The 23,902-nt window shown below is 37.0% G+C and overlaps 1 protein-coding gene across 5 annotated transcripts; it reads right to left on the reverse strand.

The window, feature by feature from the left end:
• Positions 1-833: 833 nt before the first annotated feature.
• On the reverse strand, positions 834-22,137 carry LOC143459260 (uncharacterized). 5 transcript variants are annotated; one of them, XM_076956330.1, is made up of 20 exons: positions 21,895-22,137; positions 21,152-21,311; positions 20,143-20,312; positions 19,097-19,148; positions 18,389-18,556; positions 17,418-17,587; positions 16,809-16,860; positions 16,095-16,262; positions 15,690-15,860; positions 15,084-15,253; positions 14,910-14,958; positions 14,117-14,259; positions 13,918-13,992; positions 13,561-13,675; positions 13,367-13,456; positions 11,380-12,263; positions 10,914-11,304; positions 4,047-4,145; positions 1,783-2,048; positions 834-1,401 (listed from the first exon to the last, which is right to left on the reverse strand). In XM_076956330.1, exons 2-20 carry the CDS (start codon positions 21,303-21,305, stop codon positions 1,141-1,143), a joined length of 3,648 nt encoding a protein of 1,215 aa, XP_076812445.1. In that variant the 5' UTR covers positions 21,306-21,311; positions 21,895-22,137; the 3' UTR covers positions 834-1,140. The 5 variants fall into 5 exon arrangements, with proteins under 5 accessions (XP_076812445.1, XP_076812444.1, XP_076812448.1 ...); XM_076956329.1 differs by having other exon boundaries at positions 10,914-12,263; XM_076956332.1 differs by lacking the exons at positions 834-1,401; positions 1,783-2,048; positions 4,047-4,145 and adding an exon at positions 4,183-5,824 and having other exon boundaries at positions 10,914-12,263.
• Positions 22,138-23,902: the final 1,765 nt, after the last annotated feature.

A 23,902-nucleotide genomic window follows, 5' to 3' on the forward strand; every position in this document is an offset into this window, starting at 1 on the left:
GGTCGGAATAGGCCAATGCAGGAAATTAAGAACCAACTTTGAAACACCTTTGGCTTGCTTTGAACATAATTCAAAATTCGGCAGCGGAATTGGGGCGGCATTTTTTGCTTCGGCACATGGAAGCCAAAAACCACGTCACTGTTTCAACGTGCATGAATAGACGTCACGTGGTGGAAATGAAGCTCCACAACTTAAGGTTGTTCCAAGGCACCCGCGGTCCTTAACCTGCCTCAGTTCGCAAATCGCCTCAAACAGCTTTCCGGTAAATCGACCACATGGTTGAGAGTCAGGATTTCAAACTCCAACAAACTCAACTCCAGAAAATATTTCAACACCCATAAACACTGTTACTTTACCCAACAAATAAAAATCCACCGAACAATTATTTTGCAATAAATAAGGAAACATAAGCTTGCTATAAATTAATCACCGTTTCTGGCAGCAGAGACCTAGTACCTGCCAAACCATCTAAAAGTTATCAAGTACATGGGAAATGACATTTTTTACTAGAAACTTGCACAATCACACATAAATATTTAAATGGGCTCTTGCCGCCAATTTCTGAAAATGTTCTGGGAATAACTACTCAGTGGCATTCTATATGTACAAGAATCTTGGGCTTTACTACTTTTTCCCGTCATTGTCCGCTGGCTGATGTGTGATTTTTCTACGTAATAATGATTAGCATTCGTTCCCTCACTGACCATGACCAAAAATTTAGGATAACATTGACCAATTTGAAAAATTTACTATACTTGGGCTATACTATACTATAATTTACAATACTTCTTTAAAAATTATAAACATTTCTATTGATGCAACAACAACTCAAGAAAATCAAAATTTTTTTATTATGACGTAACAATGAACATTGTACTCAACATCGGGCTAAAAACAAATCGATAAAAAACTAATAACAATAAATTTTAAAAATTTCAATTCAATTTTGGAAACATGGCTTATTTATGACATCACACGGATCATTCTTTTCACTTTGATTTAGTTTTTGTTTAATTTAAGCGGTTGTGTCGCAACTTTCAAAACAACTTATGAAATGAAATTGTTTGAGTGCCAATGTTTGAATGATGCCAAGACACATATCATTTAGCGCTTCTTGGAGTTTGTCTCGTTCATCCCGATTCACTTCTGTGAGCGAAGTGTGGTGACATCATCAACATCAACTTTCAACCTGGTTTGAAGCTTGTTCAACGCTGTTTGAAGTCGGTTTCTTTGATCCTGATAAACATATCGCCATCTTCCCTTAGCAAATCGCCCCCTTCCATCATCACCAATGAAGCGATCCCTCATCCAGAGATCATCTCTCACGACTCTCAACAACCCGATGACGTCATCCATGTTTGATGGTTGCAGATAGTTAGCATTGATATCCATCTCTCCAATCTAGAGTTGAAATATTTGTGATGACGTCACCTATAACTTGGTCTATTTCGGTTCAACTCAGTGCTAATGACGTCGATGCACAGATTCCATCTTGTTATAACATGCTATGTGCGTGATTTATATAGAAAAGTAAGGAAAATATTTTTCATTTGTGGTACTGACTCAAGTTGTAGATTCAGCTGATTCGTTATGTTTGTTTTTAAAAATGTTTGAAGTTAACTACAACGTCGTCGTTGACGTGTCAACTATAACTTATAGCTATAGGCTTATTTAATTCCGCATCGTTTAACTGATTATTACTTCATTTTAGATTTCAAAATAGGTATTATTATGACATTTAGACAAAACTGAAATAAGTAACTGATGTAAACAACATCTTACTTGTCCTGGTTTCATCTCTTTTATGACCAATGCGATCTCGTGAAATGATTTCGCATCCAGGTAACAGCCGGCCAGACTGAGCTGATCCAATTGCTTTGTGACGTGTTTCATGACGTTCAAGAACCCAGGGACCAGGTTTGAATTCATCTGCTGCGGTAATTGGATTGTTGTTGGAAAATGCTCTGCTGCTTTGGTTGCGATGGAGGAATCTTTTCCTTCTCCAACGCAGGCGTACAGGTCGAGTAGTCTGGCTGTGTGGTCTTCATCTACAATATATAAACATAACACAATGATCAAACAGCTGCTGTTGTATCAAATAAATTTGAGAGTTTTAACAATTTAATAAAATATTTACAACTGCAGATGAATATTTAGAACAAAACTCAAGGAAGCTTCAAATAAAAACCAAATTTAAACAAAACTAGTTAAAAAAACTGGAATATCAGCTAAAAGCTAAAAGCAACCACTGGGATACAGGCTAACAAATTAAAATTACAAATACCTAGAGATGGCTAATTTCAGAAACTGTCATAATTGGCTCATAATAAACAATAAAGGTTGCTCATAGTAAGCTTATGGGCTAGTATTAAATTCACAGGGAAAATTGGTATGCAGTAGATTTACCTAATTTCAGAATTAAAAATAAGCATTAAATTATCTCAATGTTGACAAGTCATAGGATTAAAAAAATGTATGGCGTTTCAATACTGGGAGCTCGATTACACAAAATGAACAAATCATTTACACTGGAAGACATAAATGTCTTTGCAGTGATAAAAACCGCTGATACATATCTTCTGAGTTGCCACTCAGAAAAAAGAAACACAATATTGGCTTGAGGGGCAACCACGGTTAATTATTCTTACTTATTATTATTTAACTAATTCTTACAAACCATCCAATACACGTTAGTACCAATAGAAAGAAACGTTTACACACTGAGCTGTAATTCTACCCATGTACTAAAAACTCAAAATGTTGGCATCACAGTATAAAGCAAATCGTAATCATCCAAAACCACTAAATCTGTCTGGCAAATCTGCTCTCGATGAAAACATTTTGAAAATTTTGTTTTTGTGCTTGTGAGCTTTATACATAGTTTTGTATTTTTCCCAGACGCTCTATAGTTGGGTTCAAACAAAGTCATCAGCGCTGTTCGCTGAGCGAACCACAAATCAAAAGTAGAACAGCAGAAAACTCCTGCAATTTCATCACTGACACCGGCGCCCAGTCCATTGAAGTCCTGTTAGTCAGAATTATCCGGCGATGACTTAATCGCCAGCGAACCAGTGAGGAGTGATCCTTCTCAACTATGTACAGATGGGGAGTAGCAAATTCTGTGGGTTGTGAGTGTGGTGCGAAGACACCAACCTTAAACCATGTTATATCCAACTGCTCTATCTCTATCTACCTCGTATCCCACGGAATACATGGCTTACAAGTTTTGGATAAGAGCACGACGCAGTAGCTGCTCAACTCATGTCCCGACATCTAACCTGGGAGGCTGAATAACATCCGGCTCGAACAACGATGAGGATTTGAACGTAAGCCTCTAAAATTAAGGACAAGGTTACTTACGGCACTTTGTCATCAAAATGTTCTACGTTAGAGTCAAAATCAACCTTTAAAAACCTCAGCAAGGAAAAAGAAGAATCCTACACTAGCTTCGTCCTGATAAAAGACACTGTCAGTATTGTGACTAACATGGAACATGAGTCCACAACTTGCTGGAAGAATGGATGTATGTGGGTAATAAGGTGAAGGCTCTGACCCACAATCAATCTGCATCGATCATATCGATGTGGAGTTTGTGTCTTCTTTCAAATATCTAGGCTCCATCATTACCAAATAATGACAATTTAAAGCCAGATATAGACTGGCAAGACAACCTCACAGCAGTTGGTCAACGCATACAGACGTGTTGCTCTTCTATCAACACTGTATGCAACTTGGCCTCTCACTGCCGCACTGGCAAGCTCAATAAAAGAGTACGACAAACTCAACACAGGCAAAAACGAAGAGGAAAACTAAAAAAATTAAGACTCTTGTAGCATCAGGAATATATATGAAAGAACAGAAGTTAGTAAAATGCCACATTTTGTGTCAAAAATCTGGGAAAATTCTCAAACAAAAACTCAAGATCTTGAAGTAGAAGAAGGTAAATACCTACCATCATAAAACTTCCAATACTGTCATTTTCCATAGAATTAGTTTTATTGCCTTGATAAAATGATTTAACTTAGTGCTATCAAGTATTGAAGTACCTGTTGTAAGGTTGCTGTTAAAATTGTTGACACCTTCTGAACTGATCGTTAACTGTTGAATAAGATTTGTCTTCAAAATTTCCGTTTTCTCTTCAAGATCTAAAAACAAATAACAAACACTTTTCAAGCTAAACACACATGTTACAAATTATCACACATCAGTAGCCAAACAACTGTTAGTCCGACATAAAATAGACACAATATAAACAAAGTCACAGCCATAATAGGGCTGGAAATTTGCCGACTTTGCTTAGAAATAAATAAATAAATGGCAATGGTGGCATGATAATGGCGAAACTATTCAGTTCCAAGCAAGTAGAAATAAAGTATTTGAGTAAAAGTAAAAGAGTATTTGTATTTGAGTAAGAGTAAAAGTACTGAAGCGATGAAGCAGAACATCAACGAAATAAACAACTAAAATACAACAACTAACATCGATTTCATGGTAAAAAACAGCTAATATTGCGGAATCTAATCATAGGTGACCAGAAATAAAAAACAATAAAACAAGTCAGAGATATAATTGGACACTGCCAATAATTGAAGTTTTGAGATGCTTGCCATTTAAGATTTCCTTTAAAAAAATTACAAAAATAGCAAATTTTCCAACAAATTAACCAAGAAGTGTCAATAGCAAGTATCAAAACAAATCTGCAAAATGCTTGTTACACGCATCACTAGATTAAAAGGTTTAACAAAAAGTTCTCATAGAAATGTAATACATTTACAAAGCACATTGTAATATTGCATTATTACCCAACAAGCATTGGCTGGATCTACTATTGCACTGTGTCAAAAATTTTGGATTATATGAAGATAAAAACAAAGAAAAAGTAGAGCACTTCACTATACATAAGTTGGGACATGCATGAAAATATATAAAAAGAACAGTACAATAAAATACAGTAAAAAAACATGTTCATTGCTAAAACAAGTTATACTTAAAATAAAGTATTTAATACGTAGTTTTGTAACCAAAACCTTCTTTACCAGGAATCTTCCCGCTTAACGGCTAGTCAATTAGCTCTGTCTTCTTTATTCACATTTAATGGCATATCTCTTAGGTAAAAACATACGTCCTTCTGCTATATCACCCAAACGTTACTGCCCACCACCGTCGCCCAGCCGAGCACAGTACTACACCGAACAAATTCCATGCGATGAAGGAATCAACGTGGAACGTAAAACACGATACTAATTTAGCCCTTGGGGTAACTACGTGAGACGTCACAAGAGATTTGATAAAAACAGGTGTACAAGAACAAGTAAAAGAACATAAACAACTAAAACACAGCAGCATGTGAACATGTACAAAGAGACAATACAACGCGGATAAATCGATGTATAAAACGTGACGGTGACAATGCGAACAACGTGTTGATGCGAATAAAAACGAATAAAACGTGACTGATATAAAAACGGTGTATACAAATACTTCTCGTGACATCGCCCCCCCCGTTCAGTTCTTTTTCGTCCCCGGAAAAGTTATTCAATATCCGGGTAAAAACGTGTTTGTCTTCGAGCTCGCCGTGGCGGTAGGTTTCTTTCCGTCATGGCCGAAGTGGTCTCGCTGGGAATGGGGCCGTTCTCTTCGAGGGCAGGTTGGCTTGTCTCCATTGTCTCGTTATTGCCCTCTTCTGTGATCCTGAGTTGCCCAACTGCCGAGTCTTCTGGTCCTTGATTACTGGATAATCGCTCAGTCGCGCTCGTGTTGATTGATGTAGCCTCGGGTTCTCCGGCGGCGGTATCCGTTGAATTTAGTGGTATGAACACCAAACCTTCAAAAGGAGAACAGTGGTTAAAGCAATTATCCGGAACATGATCGTACGGGAGTTGATTGTCACGCTTGTCATCACTATGAACCCTTAATTTCATTCTGTTAAAATGGACCGTTTGCTCTTTGCCGGCTTTATCTTTGATAGTATAAGTGGGATGTCGCGCGTTCACTACCGTGAAAGGGCCCTTCTAAGGAAGATGAAATTTGCGATATTCTCCCTGTGGGACCACTGGGTCTTTCAGCCATACTTCTTTCCCCACTTCAATTGGTAGCCCCCTTTGTCGTTGGTCGTAGAGGTCTGCCATCTTCGCTCGTTGTTTCCGTTGCGTTTCCCGCACTGTCTTTTCTGCAATCTTTAACCGCGTTTGTAAATCTTGAATAACCGACGTTTTCAGCACACCACCGGTCGGTGTACCCAATAAATCCGCAGGTAAACGAAGCGTACGACCAGTTAATAAGAAATGCGGCGATACACCTGTGCTGTCGTGGACGCTCGCGTTATAGGCCGCTACGACGGCTGACAAAGCTTGATCCCAACTACGTTGATCCTCCTGTACGTAGTTTCGTAACATGGTGATGATAGTCTTGTTGTTTCTCTCAACTCCCCCGTTTCCTTGTGGATGATAACTTGTGGTCCTTGTTTTCGAACAACCCATCAATCGTAATAGTTCTTTGAAGACCTCGCTCTCAAAATTCCCACCCCGGTCGCTGTGGATAACATCTGGTACACCATGGACTGTGAACCATCGGTGGAACAAGACATCCGCTGTGGTTTTTGCTGTTTGACTGCGCATGGGCCAGGCCCTTACATACTTGGTAAATAAATCGCACGCCACCAAGATGTATTGAAAACCTGATGATGTCATAGGTAGAGGTCCCACAACGTCTATTTCTACTCTTTGCATCGCCCTATCTTCTGTGGACGGAACCAAACTCGCCCTTGGCTCGGCCGGCGGTTTCTTGTTCCTTTGACATACATCGCAGTTTCGGCAATATTTTTCGGTGTCCTGTCTCCAACCAGGCCAATAAAATTTTTCTTCTACTTTGTGGCAAGTTTTCGTCAACCCCAAATGAGCCCCGCCAAGAACGCAATCGTGTAGTGACTGCAAAACAGACAAACGCATAGGTTCCGGAGTTATAAGTCGATAACAGTGTGTTCCCGGTAAACTGCGATTACTATTTGCCCAATAGACGGGGCCGTCAAAAGTGTGTAAACTTCCAAATTGGGCCCATAGATGCTTAGTCAGTCTTGACAAGTTTTTAACGTGTTTGTACAGAGGTCTTTTCCCCAACTGTAGCCATCTCAAAGCGGGGGCAATCTCTGCAAAGGCGTTCTGATGCTCTTCGGTCCACTGAAATGTCTTGTTCTTCTCGGTGAGCTTGTGCAACGGTGAGGCAATTTTGGCATAATTGGGAATAAACTTCCTATAATATGATGTCAGACCCACAAACTGTCGAACGTGTTTCACGGTACGAGGTATCGGCCAATTCGCGTCTGCCTCTACTTTCTCGGCGTCACACATCACGCCTTTCTTAGAAATTTCATGCCCTAAAAACTTCACCGACTCCCGAAAAAGAGAGCATTTGGACGGTTTCAGTGTCAAACCGGCTTCTTCCAGTCGGCTTAAAACGTCGCTTAAACGAGACATGTGCTCCCCGAATGTGCGACCATACACTATCACATCGTCTAAATATGCTAAAGCGCCGCGCCACTCCAATCCATTTAGAACGATGTGCATCAATCGTTGAAATGTAGCTGCCGAATTGCTGAGACCCATCGGCATAACGTTCCATTCATATAACCCCATGTGGGTGGTAAAAGCAGTAACCTCGCGGGACCTGTGATTCATGAGTATTTGCCAATACCCTGAACGCAGATCCAGGGTAGAAAAATAAATGTTACTCGACAATTCGTCCAGGCTCTCGTCGACACGTGGGATTGGGAAACTGTTTTTTTTCATCAGGTCATTCACGCGCCTGTAATCAACACAAAACCTCAACTCGCCCGATATTTTTCGTACAAGAACAATGGCGCTGGACCAAGGGGATGTGGATGTGCGAATCAAGCCTTGCTTCTCCATTTCCGTGAGGATTTCTTCCACCTGGCGCTTGTCTCGAGGGGGTATTCGACGATGCGGTTGTCTCACAGGGGCGTTAGTCCCAATGTTGACATGGTGTTCTATCAAGTCGGTTTTACCTAGATCGAACTGACTGGTCGAAAAACACTTCCAATGCTTCGCTAATAAATTGAGTACTTCGCGACGTTCACTCTTAGACAGCTTCGTCCCTAAATCTACGCCTTCTTCAATAGCTTGCAAGTGATCACGCTGGGGTTTAAAACGATGTTCTTCTACCGACGCCACGGAGCATCTTTGGTCGGAGTTCACAATGCATCGGTTATTATTGCAGTTACACGTGGAATTTAATCTCGAAACTAAAGCGCACGTGCCGGGCTGGTAAACATCACCTCCGCCGAATACAGAGACTGGGTGTAGGGTGGCGACCCTGGTTCCGTTGACTAATCTGACTTCGTCATCACTGAAATTAGCCAATCGAATGGGGACCTTTCCGTTATGAACTTGCGTGAGGTAATTACCCGCTAGTACCCCATATTTATCATTCAATCGGAGATTACCTTCGACTAGTGCCGGAAACTCAACGTCGGGCATCTTAAGCATCGGATCCATACAAAATATGCCGAAAGTACACACCTCAGTGGAAGCGGGGACGATCAGGTCTTCTACGATATAAACCTCGTTTCGCTGTAAGGTCACTTTCCCATCGAGCAGGGGTGTTGACGACGATCCGGCTTCTAGAATTTTGTCTTTGTAGCAGATCCGGCATTGGTGATGCTGAACAAAATCTAACCCAATGATGAAATCTTCTGTGAGTCGATAAACGACATAGATTTCGTACTCTGTGATCAAACCGGCCACTTGCACTGACAGAGTGACAAGGCCTAACACCTGTAGGGCCGTCCCGCTAGCCGTTGTTAACTGTGTATCTAACGTGGGGCCTAGTGTAGTACCCGGATTTTCTGACGAAACTTTATCGAACAAAGTTTTAGACATGAGTGATACACTGGCTCCCGTGTCTACCAGAGCACAAATGGGCATAGAACACAACATCACATTGACATACTTGCATAACCTTTTCCGGTATTGTTGTTGAGCGGGTGTTGCGTTGGCTGGAGCAGTCGGACGGGATCGATTCCAACTTAACTTTGATCTGTTTACATCAAATGCGTTAGTCTGAGGGTTGTGATTCGTAGCTAGGTTTTGACGGTTTGGACGATTTCGCCTAAATGAATCATATTTAGACGGATTTGTATTTGAACGTGGGTCGTTTCGGACCCTACATGTTTTATCGGGAGGGGACTTACGGTTTCGGTATCATTGATTTCTTCCTTCAGACGGACCCGGTGCGCGTGGTTTCCAATGGAGGCGATCCACGTCTCGTTGTAAAGTGTTCATTTGTGTTTTCACTGAAGACACAGTTTCGTCAATACTGGAAATCCGGCCTTGAATATTGTCATTAAACAACTTTATCTCACCACTTATCTTAGCAAGTTCATTCTTCATCAAGACAGTCGCTTCGTCCTGGCGGCTTTCGTCTCCATGTGAAGGTCGAGCGACAGTGAACACGTCTGAACACGGAGTCTTTTCCGAGACGTCCAGGGCAATGGCTCGGGCGCTGGTAGTGAAGAAGACTCTGCCGATCTCTAGGTCTGCGACTAAGGTTTCCGATATTTTGCGGTTTCTCAAACCCCGGATCAATACCAAGTAGAGTACCTCATTTTTTACAGGTGCTTGATCTGCACTGGCATATGCCATGTCACCCTGCTTCCGCAAAGCGTAGACGAATGATCGTGTAGATTCGTCCGGTTCTTGTACCCTATCCAAAAGGCTGTTTTTCAATCTGCTGATTTCCGCCTTTGATCGCCCTGCTCCTGAGGCCCTTTCCACCAACTCGTCGAATTCTAAGTCGTAGATGGAGGTATCTTTCCCTTGAATTTCCCAGACAAAGTCCTTATCGAAACTTTCAATGAGGAGGTGTTTCTTAAAATCTTGATTTGCCCTAATGCTGGCGCAGTAAGAGTTAAAAACTTTGAGAAAGTCTTGAAAGTCTTCATTGGACTTATATCTCGGTGGAGGTAACGTCACATTAAAAGCCATACTGTTGAACAATACCTTGATACCTTTTTGACTGCGGGATCCTGGCGCGCTCGCCAATTGTAACCAAAACTTTCTTTACCAGGAATCTTCCCGCTTAACGGCTAGTCAATTAGCTCTGTCTTCTTTATTCACATTTAATGGCATATCTCTTAGGTAAAAACATACATCCTTCTGCTATATCACCCAAACGTTACTGCCCACCACCGTCGCCCAGCCGAGCACAGTACTACACCGAACAAATTCCATGCGATGAAGGAATCAACGTGGAACGTAAAACACGATACTAATTTAGCCCTTGGGGTAACTACGTGAGACGTCACAAGAGATTTGATAAAAACAGGTGTACAAGAACAAGTAAAAGAACATAAACAACTAAAACACAGCAGCATGTGAACATGTACAAAGAGACAATACAACGCGGATAAATCGATGTATAAAACGTGACGGTGACAATGCGAACAACGTGATGATGCGAATAAAAACGAATAAAACGTGACTGATATAAAAACGGTGTATACAAATACTTCTCGTGACAGTTAAAATTTATCCCACAATGCAACTCGCCAGATACTTCCCTGCAACCATGGCACGATTCAGAACGAAATTGTGATAGATATATGCACATATATATATATATATATGGATATGCGCACACAATAAAGTGTTAGCTACAGATTAATTTTTAGGGTTGCACAATTTGCACTTAAACAAATAATGCCAAGAAAGAATAAAATGAAGTAAAGACATATTATTGACCAATGAGAAAATGAAGATATGAAAGTCAGGTGGGTGGCCAACATAAGTCAAAATACATCAACATACAAAACTAATCATGTTACTCTCTAAACCAATAAACAAACTAGGCTATGTTATTAATTATTCTCATTTAGGGACTATGCAAAAACAACCAATTACCTGTTTCAGAATTAGCTTCCAAATCAAGCAGGAAACCACAAACAAATCTTCTTACAACAGCCCAGTGGTCTTCAAACAAATTTTCCTTCACAAATGTTTCAAATTCATCTTTCATCATGTTGTACACAATGTGGTAAGCAGCAAAATATTCCTGAAAACTTTGATGACTGAAATAGAGCCTTGTGTTTTCTTGAACTTGAAGTACTCTGAAGCAATTGGTGAAATCTTTGCAGGTAAACAACTGAACTATGATGTCATGGACCTTGCTGGGATCTAGTCCAACATCTTTGAGTTGATCGACAGTAATGACGACTGTTCCTTTGCTGGTGGCTCGATACGCCAGTTTTGCAATGCTTCGCAAAAGTTCCTTTGACATCAAAATTTTGACATCCTGCACATTTTTAGAGTATTTCAAGTTGTCTTTAAGACTTTCAAAAAGTCTTGTTAAGGTAAACATTTCCCCAACCTTTGAAGATGGATCAAGTCCGGCTGATATGACAAGTTGAAGAAGAAGTGGATTGCGACAAAGACGGAGCAAATGGCGAGCTTCACTATTAAGTTTCCTCCATAACTCATCAGCATCTCCGCCAGCATATGCCCAAAAAAGTGTTTTCATGTCATGAAATGCCAAGTCATCCAATTGGTAAGTTGTAACAGGTCTCATGTTTTGTGTTAGAAATAAAAGTGAATGTGGCCGTGACGTTATAATTATATCAGATCTTGATAGGTAGTGTCCGCAGCACAAATTACTGAACAGATCTTCCACTTTACATGGAGTGTCGTAGTCCTGTTCCGGAGGCTTTTCATTTAATTTAAACTCTGCTTGGTCAAGGCCGTCAAACACAAATGTACATTTATGGCCATTCTTCTTGACCCAAGCAAAAGCATTGAAGGAGGTCTTCTTATCAAGTTCTGGGTAGCTTTTGTCAAAAAACAACTCCCTCACTGTCAGCTTCTCTGATTTATAATCCATGTTCATAAACTTCTTGTGGAACCAGACACGGTCAGTTTTTTTGTTTCCGCTTCTCACAAGTCTTTTGCTCAGGATTGTTTTTCCAGCACCTGGGATTCCCACAATAGATATCAAACGTGACATACCAGAATTTCTTAAGATATCTTTGAATTTAGTATTTCCCGCACGATGAAAATCTTTAGAGTCGTTGATTGAAGATGGTTCATATTTTTCTACTTTTTTAGCCAGTTCTCCACCGTAAAAATTTATTTCAGTGATGCTTGGATGGACAATTGGGATGTTGTCTTGGCAAAGTCCGCTGCCTTGGAAATGCAAATCTCCTTCACGTTCCAGATACCTCTCTTGACATTTAAGCACTTTGTCGATGGCTTTTTTCCCTAAAAATATAAAAAACTGTATCACACATGATTTGTCTTCATGACTGACATACAAAAACAGCAAAATGACACACATAATAACAAAACCCTGGGTCAAGTGAGTGAAAGTCCAAATTTGAAATTGATCTTAAGCAAAAAGTAGTTGCAAGAAGTTTAACGGACAGATTTTTATATGACACTTAGTTAGCAAACAGTTATTGCCAGAAATAATGCCGTAACACACAGAATCAGCATATGACATACATGTTGGAAATTATGATGTCACTACAGTATGTGCAAACAATATTCATGACTCAGGTGTTTGTATCAAGCATGAATAGGTGGTTTTATGTGGGTGACAAAAATAGATTAAGCTGATGTGTACTAAGTGGATACCAGCAACAGGAATATCTTATGTAAAGCCTTACCTGCCTTACAGTTGATGTATTAATAAGGGCAATGGTAGATGCTTAGCTACAGCTAACTTTAGCTACAGCTTTATCAGTTTTTATTCTTTATCAGGATCAGTCTTTAGGGTTGGTGCCAGCCTAGTCTTAAGTAGAGGTAGTTCAGATATCCATAATATTTACTGTCCAGATATTTGTGTTTCAGCTAACTGGTTAACGGCATGATAAACAGTAAGAACAGAGCAAACTTTTTGTTGTAATTTCAAAACACAGTTTGTTGATTGTAATGGCATCCAGGTACGACAAGATTTTGTTATTAAAAGTAACGTATCTATACAAAAATTCTAATTACTCTTGATGTTTGTATAGTATTTTGTTAATATATTTATACTGGTAATGGTAGTTGCTCAGCTAAACTTCACTGAGCTCAGTATTTAGAGTTGATGCCAACTCCTAAGCTAGTCCACCACTGTTACCATCCTAGATCTACATCTTAGTCATCAAGCATGTTATTGCTTTTATATCGTTGCTGTTTTACATTGTGTTGCCACAACCACCATTTAAGCCCAAACGAGTTAAAAAAAGAAGTGTTTGTTGGAAAAGTGGAGTTGTAAAGATCAACTTATGCAAAATAAACAATTCTCCACGTTTCCATTAATCGTTACCTTCTGCCACATACTTGCAAATTTAAAAATGAAGCAAACTACTGAAACATACCATCTTCATCGCTTACGACCACTTCATCATGTTGGTGTTGTTGTGTAACATTATATTGGTTTTGTTTGATATTGACATTTCCGTGGATACCTAAATCAAACCAATTTACAAAATAAGGATTCTTGTGCCATCAAAGATTTGAAAACGCTTTATGCAGAAAACAAAATTGAAAATGTCTTTATTTCACTTTTTACCTTGTATAAGATTTGAGTCTTGTATCTGGTTGTCACTAACAAGATTGGAGTAATTTGATGATTGCATATTTGTGCTTTGATAATTTGATGGCTTGCTTTCTGCACGATGCCTTGTCTAAAAAGAGTCATAAATTTGCAGATGAAAATTTTAAATATGACATCATAGATGAAAGGGTGCAAAGGTCATGCATGGTCATGTACCATTTGCAACATAAAGCTGTAGCGGCCTGGGATATGAATAATGATGTGAACAATTGTGGATAATAACTACGCTTAATGCTGTAATTTAAAAAAACTTGAATAAATCACACTGAAATATAATGCAGCATTATATTAATGCAGCATTATTAATGCTACCTCAGATTGCGGCCCTGGCTGGAAAAGCTGAGAAGCCACGGCGTCATATCTGTAAGCTTCGTGTGGCAAAAATGCCTGAAACATCAAAGTGAAGTAAAATTGTTACTCTTTAAAAAATTCAAAGCCACAAATCATTAAAAATTTTGTTGAACTTTAGTGAAATAATTTAGTGATGCTCTCATCTTGGTTGACAACTAACCATTGAAGAAAATCCTTGAAGATGCGGAATCCGTGGAACACAGTTTTGAGGATGTGAAAAGCTTGAAGGCAGTTGATATGATTGAAACTTCAAAGGTTGAAATTGGTTTTGTTTTTCATGTGGATGAGCGCTATAGTTAGGTTCTAGGAAAGAGAAAATAAATCCAGTTACAATGATGAGTTCGGTCAAATCTTATAACATATTAGCAACAAACAATTTGAGTTGTACCTACTGTAGAGTGTAGACCATAACTGGTTTAAGGAAATTTCGCCAAAAAGTTACTACTGTAGCACATGTTACACATTTCATTCAGTTTTATCTTTTTCACCATATATCAAGTTATATCAGTGACATAGTTTTGGTTGACTAAGAACTGGTAGCTTTGAAAGGGTAGGGTGAGTAGAAAAGTGAAACATAGGTGTAAGTCAAAAGTGTAAGTTCATTTGCAATATTTTAACAGCTTTAACACCACAAAAAAAATCCTAACTTATCATGAACCATTAGACAGAATTTAGCAATAGGCTGCAACTACTCTGAGGTTACTTGGAAGCAAATTTTACGTTTGTTTAATTTAGCTAACTTGCTGCCCGCTCTATTAAGCAAAATCTGCTTGCAAGAAATCTCCAAAGCTAACCTTGCTCTGATAGCTCTGGCAAGTGCCATTGTGGGTCTTAACTAAAGCAATAACACAAAAATCCTCAGGTACCACACGTTGTTTATAAATTACTGCCTATTAAAGAACATTAAATGTCAAAAACATAATCTAAGCTAAAACAACACAAACACATCATACCTTGGGCATGCAGATGGCTGAAAGGCTGAATCCAACTTCCAGAAACAATCTACAAAACAGTTTTGCTAAATAAAAATATTATCAACAACGAATCTTTTAACATAGCTATGATCGCTTATAAGTGAAGTAACTAGTTACAGTCAAAAATAAAAATAAAACCCATTAATACTCTACCTGCTGCGGTGGAGGTTGCATAATTGGTGGATGCAAAGGATTTGTCCTTGGATGCCATTCATAGGGAGGTTGAGTTCTTGGCTGGTTCAATGGAAAACGACTCGTTGCAGGTTGTTGCTCATGTTGACGCTGAGTATAGTTACTTCCAAGTCTATGCATGCTGGTGGATGCTATATATAAGAAATAGTTACTTGTTTGATGAATTATAATTAAAGTTTTATTTGTTTCTTTCACAGTGTTGCATTTTCTTGTCTAGTAAATAAGTAGAATTTGTCAGCAGAAAAACAAAGTTGACTTAAGCATACTTTAATTTACATCGGGTCGTTATTCTTTTTGATTATTATCGTGTTAGAGACAACATTAGAAAACCAAAATAAAAGTGTAAACCAGAATACAATTAAATTAAAACTTGAAACAGAAAGTTTGAAACATGAGCAGATTAAGAACATAAGCAAAAAACATTACAACCAAAAAAACATCAAAACAAGCAAGAAGTGATGTATAAATTATTGGACAAGGTTAGAATGTTTGCAACTTATGGCAATTTTATGATAAATTACACGAAACCATATCTTATGTGAGAATGAGGGAAAGAAGCATTGATACCTTGCACTTCATGCTCACGTCTTCCAGTTTGTTGAGGATAAATAATAGTTGAATGAGGTTGCCCTAACTCTTGCCAAGGTTGCTCAGGTTGATTCATTCGAAAATAATCTGATGGTTGTTGTTCACGTTGCCTCAACTGATGATGATGTCGACTCAAATCAAAGATTGAATCTAATGACACAAATTTATATAAAAAAAGATAATATAGAAACATAAAAACAAACTATACATAGATGGATGTTTATATGGATATATGGATGGATGATTATTAAAGTCATATATCGACAAAGGACAAAAAATGTCACCAAAAGTACAATAAAATTGCAGTTTAAAGTTAAATTACTCAAACTCATATCTAATGTACCAACATATTACATAAAGAATGAGAGAAAGAGGCATTAATACCTTGCACTTCATACTCAGGTCTTCTTGTTTGTTGAGGATAAAAAATAGGTGAATGATGTTGCCCTAACTCTTGCCAAGGTTGCTCAGGTTGATTCATTCGAAAATAACCCGATGGTTGTTGTTCAAGTTGCCTCAACTGATGATGCTGACTTGAATCAAAGGCTGAGTCTAACAACGCAAGGTAAAAAAAAACAGAAAAACTTGATATACATATTAGAATGGATTGCTTTGTACATAGATTAGTCCTATCTTTAAAAATTTACAATAAACAAAACTATTCCATGAAAAATTTTCAGTAAATTAACTTTTGTGATTGTTTGTTTATTAACTTAAAATCACTTAAGATCAAAGATATAAAAAATAAGACCAGGCTGTAAATATGTCATCAAGCTAAGTTGAAATACTCATTGTTGAAATTGAGGTCGGAAGTCATCATTGATTTATGGTTACGATTCTGAATTAAACTGAATATTGTATTTCTCCAGGAAAGCATCTGTTCACAATATCCTTTAGGAAACATCCAACTAATAATTCTATGACATAATCAATGAACCATTGATGCACCAATTATGAGCATCAAAATTAAATTTGTTACGTGCTGCTTTTATCATGCATTTCAATTAAATAGAGGTCTGATTCATAAAAAACAACTGATACAAAAGACATAATTCCCAAACAATTGCAAGCATTTGATATGTCACACGTGTATCATACTTTGGGCTGCTTGCTGTTGGCCGGTGATTGGGGGTGGAAAACTCGGAATACGCTGCAAGACAGTTTATAGTAAATATTCATTATAAACTTTCTTGCATGCTGTATATGCCAAGTTAGAGTGTTGTCGGAGAAAAACTGACAATATAAGTTGTAATTTACCCATCCAAGAAGGTTTTAAAACACAAGTAGAATTAAATCATTTTATATAAAAGATTGTATTTGAAGCAACAAGTGCAGAAATCACATTTTACAAGTTAATTTGACATGTTTCGGGCATAAAAATTGTACTTCCTCAAAGAAATAAAAACAAAAACTCGACAAGTAAATTTTCACTTGTTTTTGAACCTCAACAAACATGAACAAATCTATGCCTATGACTTCACAATGGTCTATACATGCCAGGATGTCTGCGTACACATGAATAGCTATAAACAGTGGAAGTTTATTACGCTTACATCACAAACTATAATTTTATAACAACTTAAGATTAGTTCGTCAATTCCAGCAAATCATATCCACAATTGAGTATATACATGACCAATGTTAGTAATTATAATAAATATAATAATTAATAACAATTTAATCAATGATTTCAAAGATAAAACTAACCAGATGTGGTTGAGGTAGCATCATTGATGGATGGAGTGGAATTCTAGTTGGATGCCATCGACGAGGAGATTGAGTACTTGGCTGATCCGATGAAAAACGACTAATTGAAGGTTGATGCTCTTGTTGATGCTGAGTATGGTTACTTCCTTGGCCATACATGCTGGTGGATGCTATATATAAGAAATATGAGTTAGTTAGTTAGTTGGTAGTTACATGTTTGGTAGTTACTTGTTTGATTAATTATAATGAAAGTTTTATTTGTTTCTTTCACAATGTTGCATTTTTCTTTGCTAGTAAAAAAAATAGCATTTGCCAACAGAAGAACAAATTTGACTTTGATTTAATTTACACCGGGTCGTTTTTCTTTTTGATTATCATGTTAGAGACAAGATTAGAAAACCAGAAGAAAAGTTTAAATCGAAATATAATTGTATTCAAACCTGAAACGAACAGCTTGAAACATGAGCAGATTAGCAGCATAAGCAAAAAACATCAAAAAAGGAAGAAGTGATGTGTCATTGGACAGGGTTAGAATGTTTGGAACTTTTGGCAAAAATGCATGAAATAGAGCATAGACTTGCAACTCATTTTTGCTATGGTATGATGGTATAGTATGTATAGTATGAGTATAAACCTAGTATGATGGTATGGCATAGTATCATAAATATTAAAAAATCATTTATTTACAGGTCTAATATCACTTCTTGAAAAAAATTTTTTCGTCTTATTGCTGTGACATAATAAATGTGGAAAATAGATACAAAGTTTAGAAGCAAAATATTACCCTGCAATCATATAACTAAATTTACAATGTAATATCAAACAAAGCTATTAGGTGCTGCCTGACATGAAATCAAAAACGAGCATTTTCACATCGACAAAAGACAAGAATAATTCCCAGAATAACAATTTTATGATAAATTACACAAAACCATATCTTATGTGAGAATGAGGGAAAAAAGCATTAATACCTTGCGCTTTATACTCAGGCCTTCTAGTTTGTTGAGGATAAAAAATAGGTGAATGATGTTGCCCTAACTCTTGCCGAGGTTGCTCAGATTGATTTATTCGTAAATAATCTGATGGTTGTTGTTCAAGTTGCCTTAACTGATCATGTTGACTTGAATCAAAGGTTGTGTCTAACGACGCAAAGTAAAAAAAATGATATATATACATATTAGAATGGATTGCTTTGTATATAGATTAGCAATTTCATTAAAAATTTACAATAAACAAAACTATTCCATGAAAGATTTTCAGCAAATTAACTTTTGTGATTGTTTGTTTATTAACTGCAAATCACTTCAAGACAAAAGATACAAGAAATTAGACCAGGCTGTAAATATTTCATTAAGTTAAGTTGAAATACTCCTTGCTGAAATTGAGGTCGGAAGTCATCATTGATTAATGGTTACGATTCTGAATTAAACTGAATATTGTATTTCTCCAGGAAAGCATCTGTCCACCATATCCTTTAGAAAACATCCAACTAATAATTCTATGACACAATCAATGAACCATTGATGCATCAATTGTGAGCATCAAAATTACATTTGTTACGTGGTGCTTTTATCATGCACTTCAATTAAATAGAGGTCTGATTCATAAAAAACAACTGATACAAAAGACATAATTCCCAAACAATTGCAAGCATTTGATATGTCACATGTGTATCATACTTTGGGCTGCTTGCTGTTGACCGGTGTATGTGGGTGGAAAACTTGAAATACGCTGCAAGACAGTTTATAGTAAATGTTGATTATAAACTTTCTTGCATGCTGTATGTGCTAAGTTAGAGTGTTGTCAGAGAAAAACTGACAATATAAGTTGTAACTTACCCATCGAAGAAGGTGTTAAAGCACCAGTAAAATTAAATCATTTTTATAGAAAAGATTGTATTTGGAGCAACAAGTGAAGAAATCGAATTTTACAAGTTAATTTGACATGTTTTGGACATAAAAATTGTACTTCCTCAGAAAAAATATAAACAAACAAATGTTAGGGTGCAATAAACCAGTGTCATAATGACTCGAGTCACGTTTTTAAATTACTTGAGTTGAGTCAATGCTTGAAATGACTTGACTTGACTCGAGTCTAGAAAAGTAACTTGATGCAAGTCAATCCTTGTTTTTAATTTATTGACCCACTGAATTACGGACATCTTATTTCGTTGCGGACGATCGGTAAAAGGTAGTAAAGGTAAAAGCCAATGACATCACTTGATTTGACTTGCATTATATTTTAACTTGACTTGACTTGGTCCAATTAGTAATTTAACTCGACTTGACTTAATTCAACTTCCCAAATGACTTGACTCGAGTTTTAAAAAAATGACTTGATTACAGCACAACAATGAACATAATGTACAACGCAGTCACCACCAGTTCTAGAGGAAGACAAATTTCAAAAACGGAAAAGTTTTATGACGTAAATTAATAGAAAAATACAATGACACACACAAAAACTCGACAAGTAAATTTTGCACTTAATGTTTTTGAAGCTCAACAAAAACAAACAAATCGATGCCTATGCCTACACACTGGTCTATACATGCAAGGGTGCATACGCATGAATAGCTATAAACAGTGGAAGTTTAATAACTCCACTTTGTAAACACTAATATTGTAGGATAATTTAAGATTACTTCATCAACTCCAGCATATTTTACAATCAAGTATACACTTGACCAACATTACTAATCATGGACTTAAAAAATAAAACTAACTTCATATATTTGAGGTTGCATCATTGATGAACTCAGAAGATTTCTATTTGGATGCCATTGAGAGGGAGATTGAGTTCTTGGTTGGTTCAATGGAAAACGACTCGTTGAAGGTTGTTGCTCATGTTGAAGCTGAGTATGGTTACTTCCATGTCCATGCATGCTGGTGGATGCTATGTATAAGAAATAATGTATATATAATTCATTTAAATACTGCATTTATATGATTTTATCTTTTTGCTAAAGTACGATAAATTTTTTGCAGTACAATTTCAATGAAAGCTAGTAAAAGTAAATCGCATTAAAAGTGTGAAATACTAATTGTACCCATACTCTGAGTGTGTATTTACTTTGCCAACAGACCTTTCTCAAAAGCTCACTTGTGTCAACTATACTCTCTATTCTCTAACATTCTAACCATGACAATAGCAACTTCACAAGCTCTTTTGCCAAGATCACTTTCACACCTCAACTTATGTCTTAAGTGAAGATCTTGAAGGCCGGCAGTCAAGGTTCAGAAATTGCTTTCAAATTAATTTAGCACCGCTTTGTTTGATAACTAACTTAGATTTAGGTACAATGGTGCATAAATATAAAATGATCAGCTGATCACGTCTTGAAGCCAACTAGCATTACTGATACAAGCAGCAACGACAAAGACAACTAATGTCACAATATAGTGGAATGTGTGCCACCTTGCATATCATGGAATTACTAAAGTTTGGTGTCTTGATTTCATCCATTATCACATGGCATGTTGTCATGGACATTTTTGCGAAAAGCAAATTATGTGAACATTGGATACTTAAGAAACAATCTAATCAACCCATTCAACTTTTAAGTTAATTAGATTCCATCATCAAGCCATTAACAAGGCAGCTATGATTACCACACATTGACAAGAAATACAATTTTCTGATGACTACCATTATTAAAACAAGACAACAGCCTTACAATAATGCAAAGTTTGCGTAACTTCAAGCTGAACAATGTATTTCTTTACTATAACTACCTTGATGAACAGGATGATCATGCTGATGGTAAGGATGGTATCGGTGCGTGGAGTGATTCCTGTGGTCTCGATCTGGCCATCGAGGAGGAGATTGAGCACTTCGCTGGTTCGACGGAAGATGACTTGTTGAAGGTTGTTGCTCATCGTTGTTCATGTTGACCTAAATGTTATATTTTCTTGTTTTAATAACTACAAATAGCTTTTAGGAGTTTTATTTCAATAACAATCGGAAATTTTAACACTTTGGATAAGTTCATCGACACTTTATAGATTAGTATTTTATAAGTATTATCAGAAACAACTATTTGGCAATAAATTTATTGGTGTGTATTTATCCAACACACTAAAAGCAAACTTGTCAACTGTCATAGGCCATACTGAGAGTTTGGCACACGAGCACTTAATACTGCTTTCCATGAGCTTCAGTGCCGCACTTAAAATGCATTATTTTGCATTTAATGACTTGTACAGAACTTCTTTGCACTCAATTTCCAATTGATTTAAATTTTGAATAAGTCAAATTGTGTACATTGCTGTGGTATTGCGTATATCCATTGCATGAGAGCATTTTTGTGCAGTGGACTTATCATTTTTAATTGTTTGGCGCATCCAAGATCTTGCTGAAAGAGGCTGCAATACTGGCTGGAGGCTGTACTCTGCAGTTTGGGTCAAAGGGATGAATCGTTCTTCTGAGTCAGGTGGGACCAGAGTTGGAGCAAAAAAACAACAAATAGTTTACTCACTTGTTACGTTGGTGCTACTTCCCATAAAGCTTGTTGTCTTATTACAACAGATGTTCATAATTATATGTTAAACATTTTCTGAAGCAATTTTCATCAGTAATCAATCTTCATACATACTTCACCATATAAAAGTGAAAGCAAACAACAGTGGTGAACTGTCTCTGTGTGGCTTTGACCAGTTACATGCTAAAAATCTATAGATACAGATACAGAGATAGGCTAATTCTGTAATTGCAAGATAGGTCTGTACCTAGATTGTAATTTTAATTATTCTTTTAAAAACGATTTTACTTTTAATTATCTGTAGGCGGCAGGCCTATATTACAGCTGGGCGCTAACTTAATTGTTAGCCTAACAAAGCAAGGTAAAACATTTTCTGCTGTCCACAGAAATCTAAAACAGCAGTTAAGGCCATGCCATGCGCCACATTCCTATGCGCCAATAAGCAAAAGTGTTTGGGGCGTTTGGCTCGGACGTCATATCAACATGGTGAGTATGGCGCACAAAATTGATTTGCTTCGCATAAAGGTATAGGCCTATTTATTGCAGTGGTTCAATATCGTATGATGTAGCCTACGTTTCGTCATAACCTCTGGCAGCTAAAATTTTATTTAAATAAATCTGGTAGTCTTTAAAAATACTTCAATGACTGTTTGGAATTTGTTAATAAACAAAATCCTTGTGCTGACCACAAATTCTGCGACACCATCGGGAACAATCAAAATCATCACGCATAAACTGTTAAACATTTAAAATAGGCTATTTAAACTTTTTTACCTAAACAGAAACTTCAACCCGCACATTAATTATATTATGGTCATATTAATTTTAGCACAATTATAGAAGTTGTAAATTTGTCCTACTAATATTTTTGGGTGGTTGAGATGGTTGGGTGTTCAAATCGTGCAACAGTTTGCACGTACTATGCTGTGCAAGCTTTACGTACTTGTATACTTTGTTTATGTTTCATAAATAAACGTAATATATCATCATAATATATCATAAAATACAACTTTATTAAGAAAGAGATGAAACTGAATTTATAAAACATTGATATGCAAAAGTTAAAAGTAATATCTGTCATTTGTGTTAACATAAGCTAAAAATAAGCTGCGATACGTGGACGGTAAAGTCGCATCAAAACCCTTTGAGCTGAATGTGTAGTCATGTAAATAAGCTTGTGACGGTTACGTCACGAGTCATAGGTTGTTTTGGAAATACTGAAATTTTATTTTGGGATCTTGCAATTCAGTTGTTGACCAAACTTAAATTCTCCTTAATGGCGTTCATATAAATTACCTCGCTTGAACTAGTGTGCCACATATAAATACTGTTGTAATGTTTGCAATCTTTCCTTTACCTTTCACTGTTTCCTTTGTTACGACTGCGCAATGTAACATTCAGTAAGCTTTGCCCAAAGGTGTCAGCCTTTGTGTCTGATAATAAAAATTGGAAATTTATCATTTAGTAATATGAATAGACAGAATTAAGCAAATAAACAGCATTGTCACGCCGTTTGAGAAATGAGAACTCATATCATCGAAGCAGAAGCAAAACAAGTTATCATCTTCAATCGTCCTCGCTCATATTGTAACAATATCCGCTAGTGTAAGCGGTCTTTATGGCGAAGATGTTTGTTGTGCAATACTTCACAGAAGATAATACAAAAAACACATATTTGTCATAAGCTAGTTAACGCTCTGCCTCCTTTTAAAAATTTCAAAACATTCCTTGCCAAAAATTTATAGTTAATGCATTAACCGTAACCTTCAGCGTGTGACCACGACTTCTAATGCTGAAGGACCAGAGTACAACAAGTATAAAGTATAAGTATGACAACTTGGTACTTTACCTACCCTGTCTGCCTTAATGCAGGCATTTCACTGCATACTGTTGTTCACCGGCTAATAATAAATTTCCGCCCATTAAATAGTTATTACGAAAAAGGTTTACATTAAAACTTTATTAATTAAACAATACTATTTAAATCATTAGCTGCCGATAAGTT

This window comes from Clavelina lepadiformis, chromosome 5 (assembly GCF_947623445.1).
Source record: "Clavelina lepadiformis chromosome 5, kaClaLepa1.1, whole genome shotgun sequence".
Taxonomy (NCBI): Eukaryota; Metazoa; Chordata; class Ascidiacea; order Aplousobranchia; family Clavelinidae; genus Clavelina; species Clavelina lepadiformis.

Bases quoted from the DNA above. Each gene is read 5' to 3' on its own strand.
- LOC143459260 (XM_076956329.1), bottom strand. From the start codon at position 21,305: ATGAACAACGATGAGCAACAACCTTCAACAAGTCATCTTCCGTCGAAC. The intron at 14,959-15,083 runs GTAGAGTATTAA...ACTGTTTTGTAG, and splicing joins TGCAACCTCCACCGCAGCAG to ATTGTTTCTGGAAGTTGGAT. The intron at 2,049-4,046 runs GTACTTCAATAC...TATATATTGTAG, and splicing joins TAACAGCAACCTTACAACAG to ATGAAGACCACACAGCCAGA.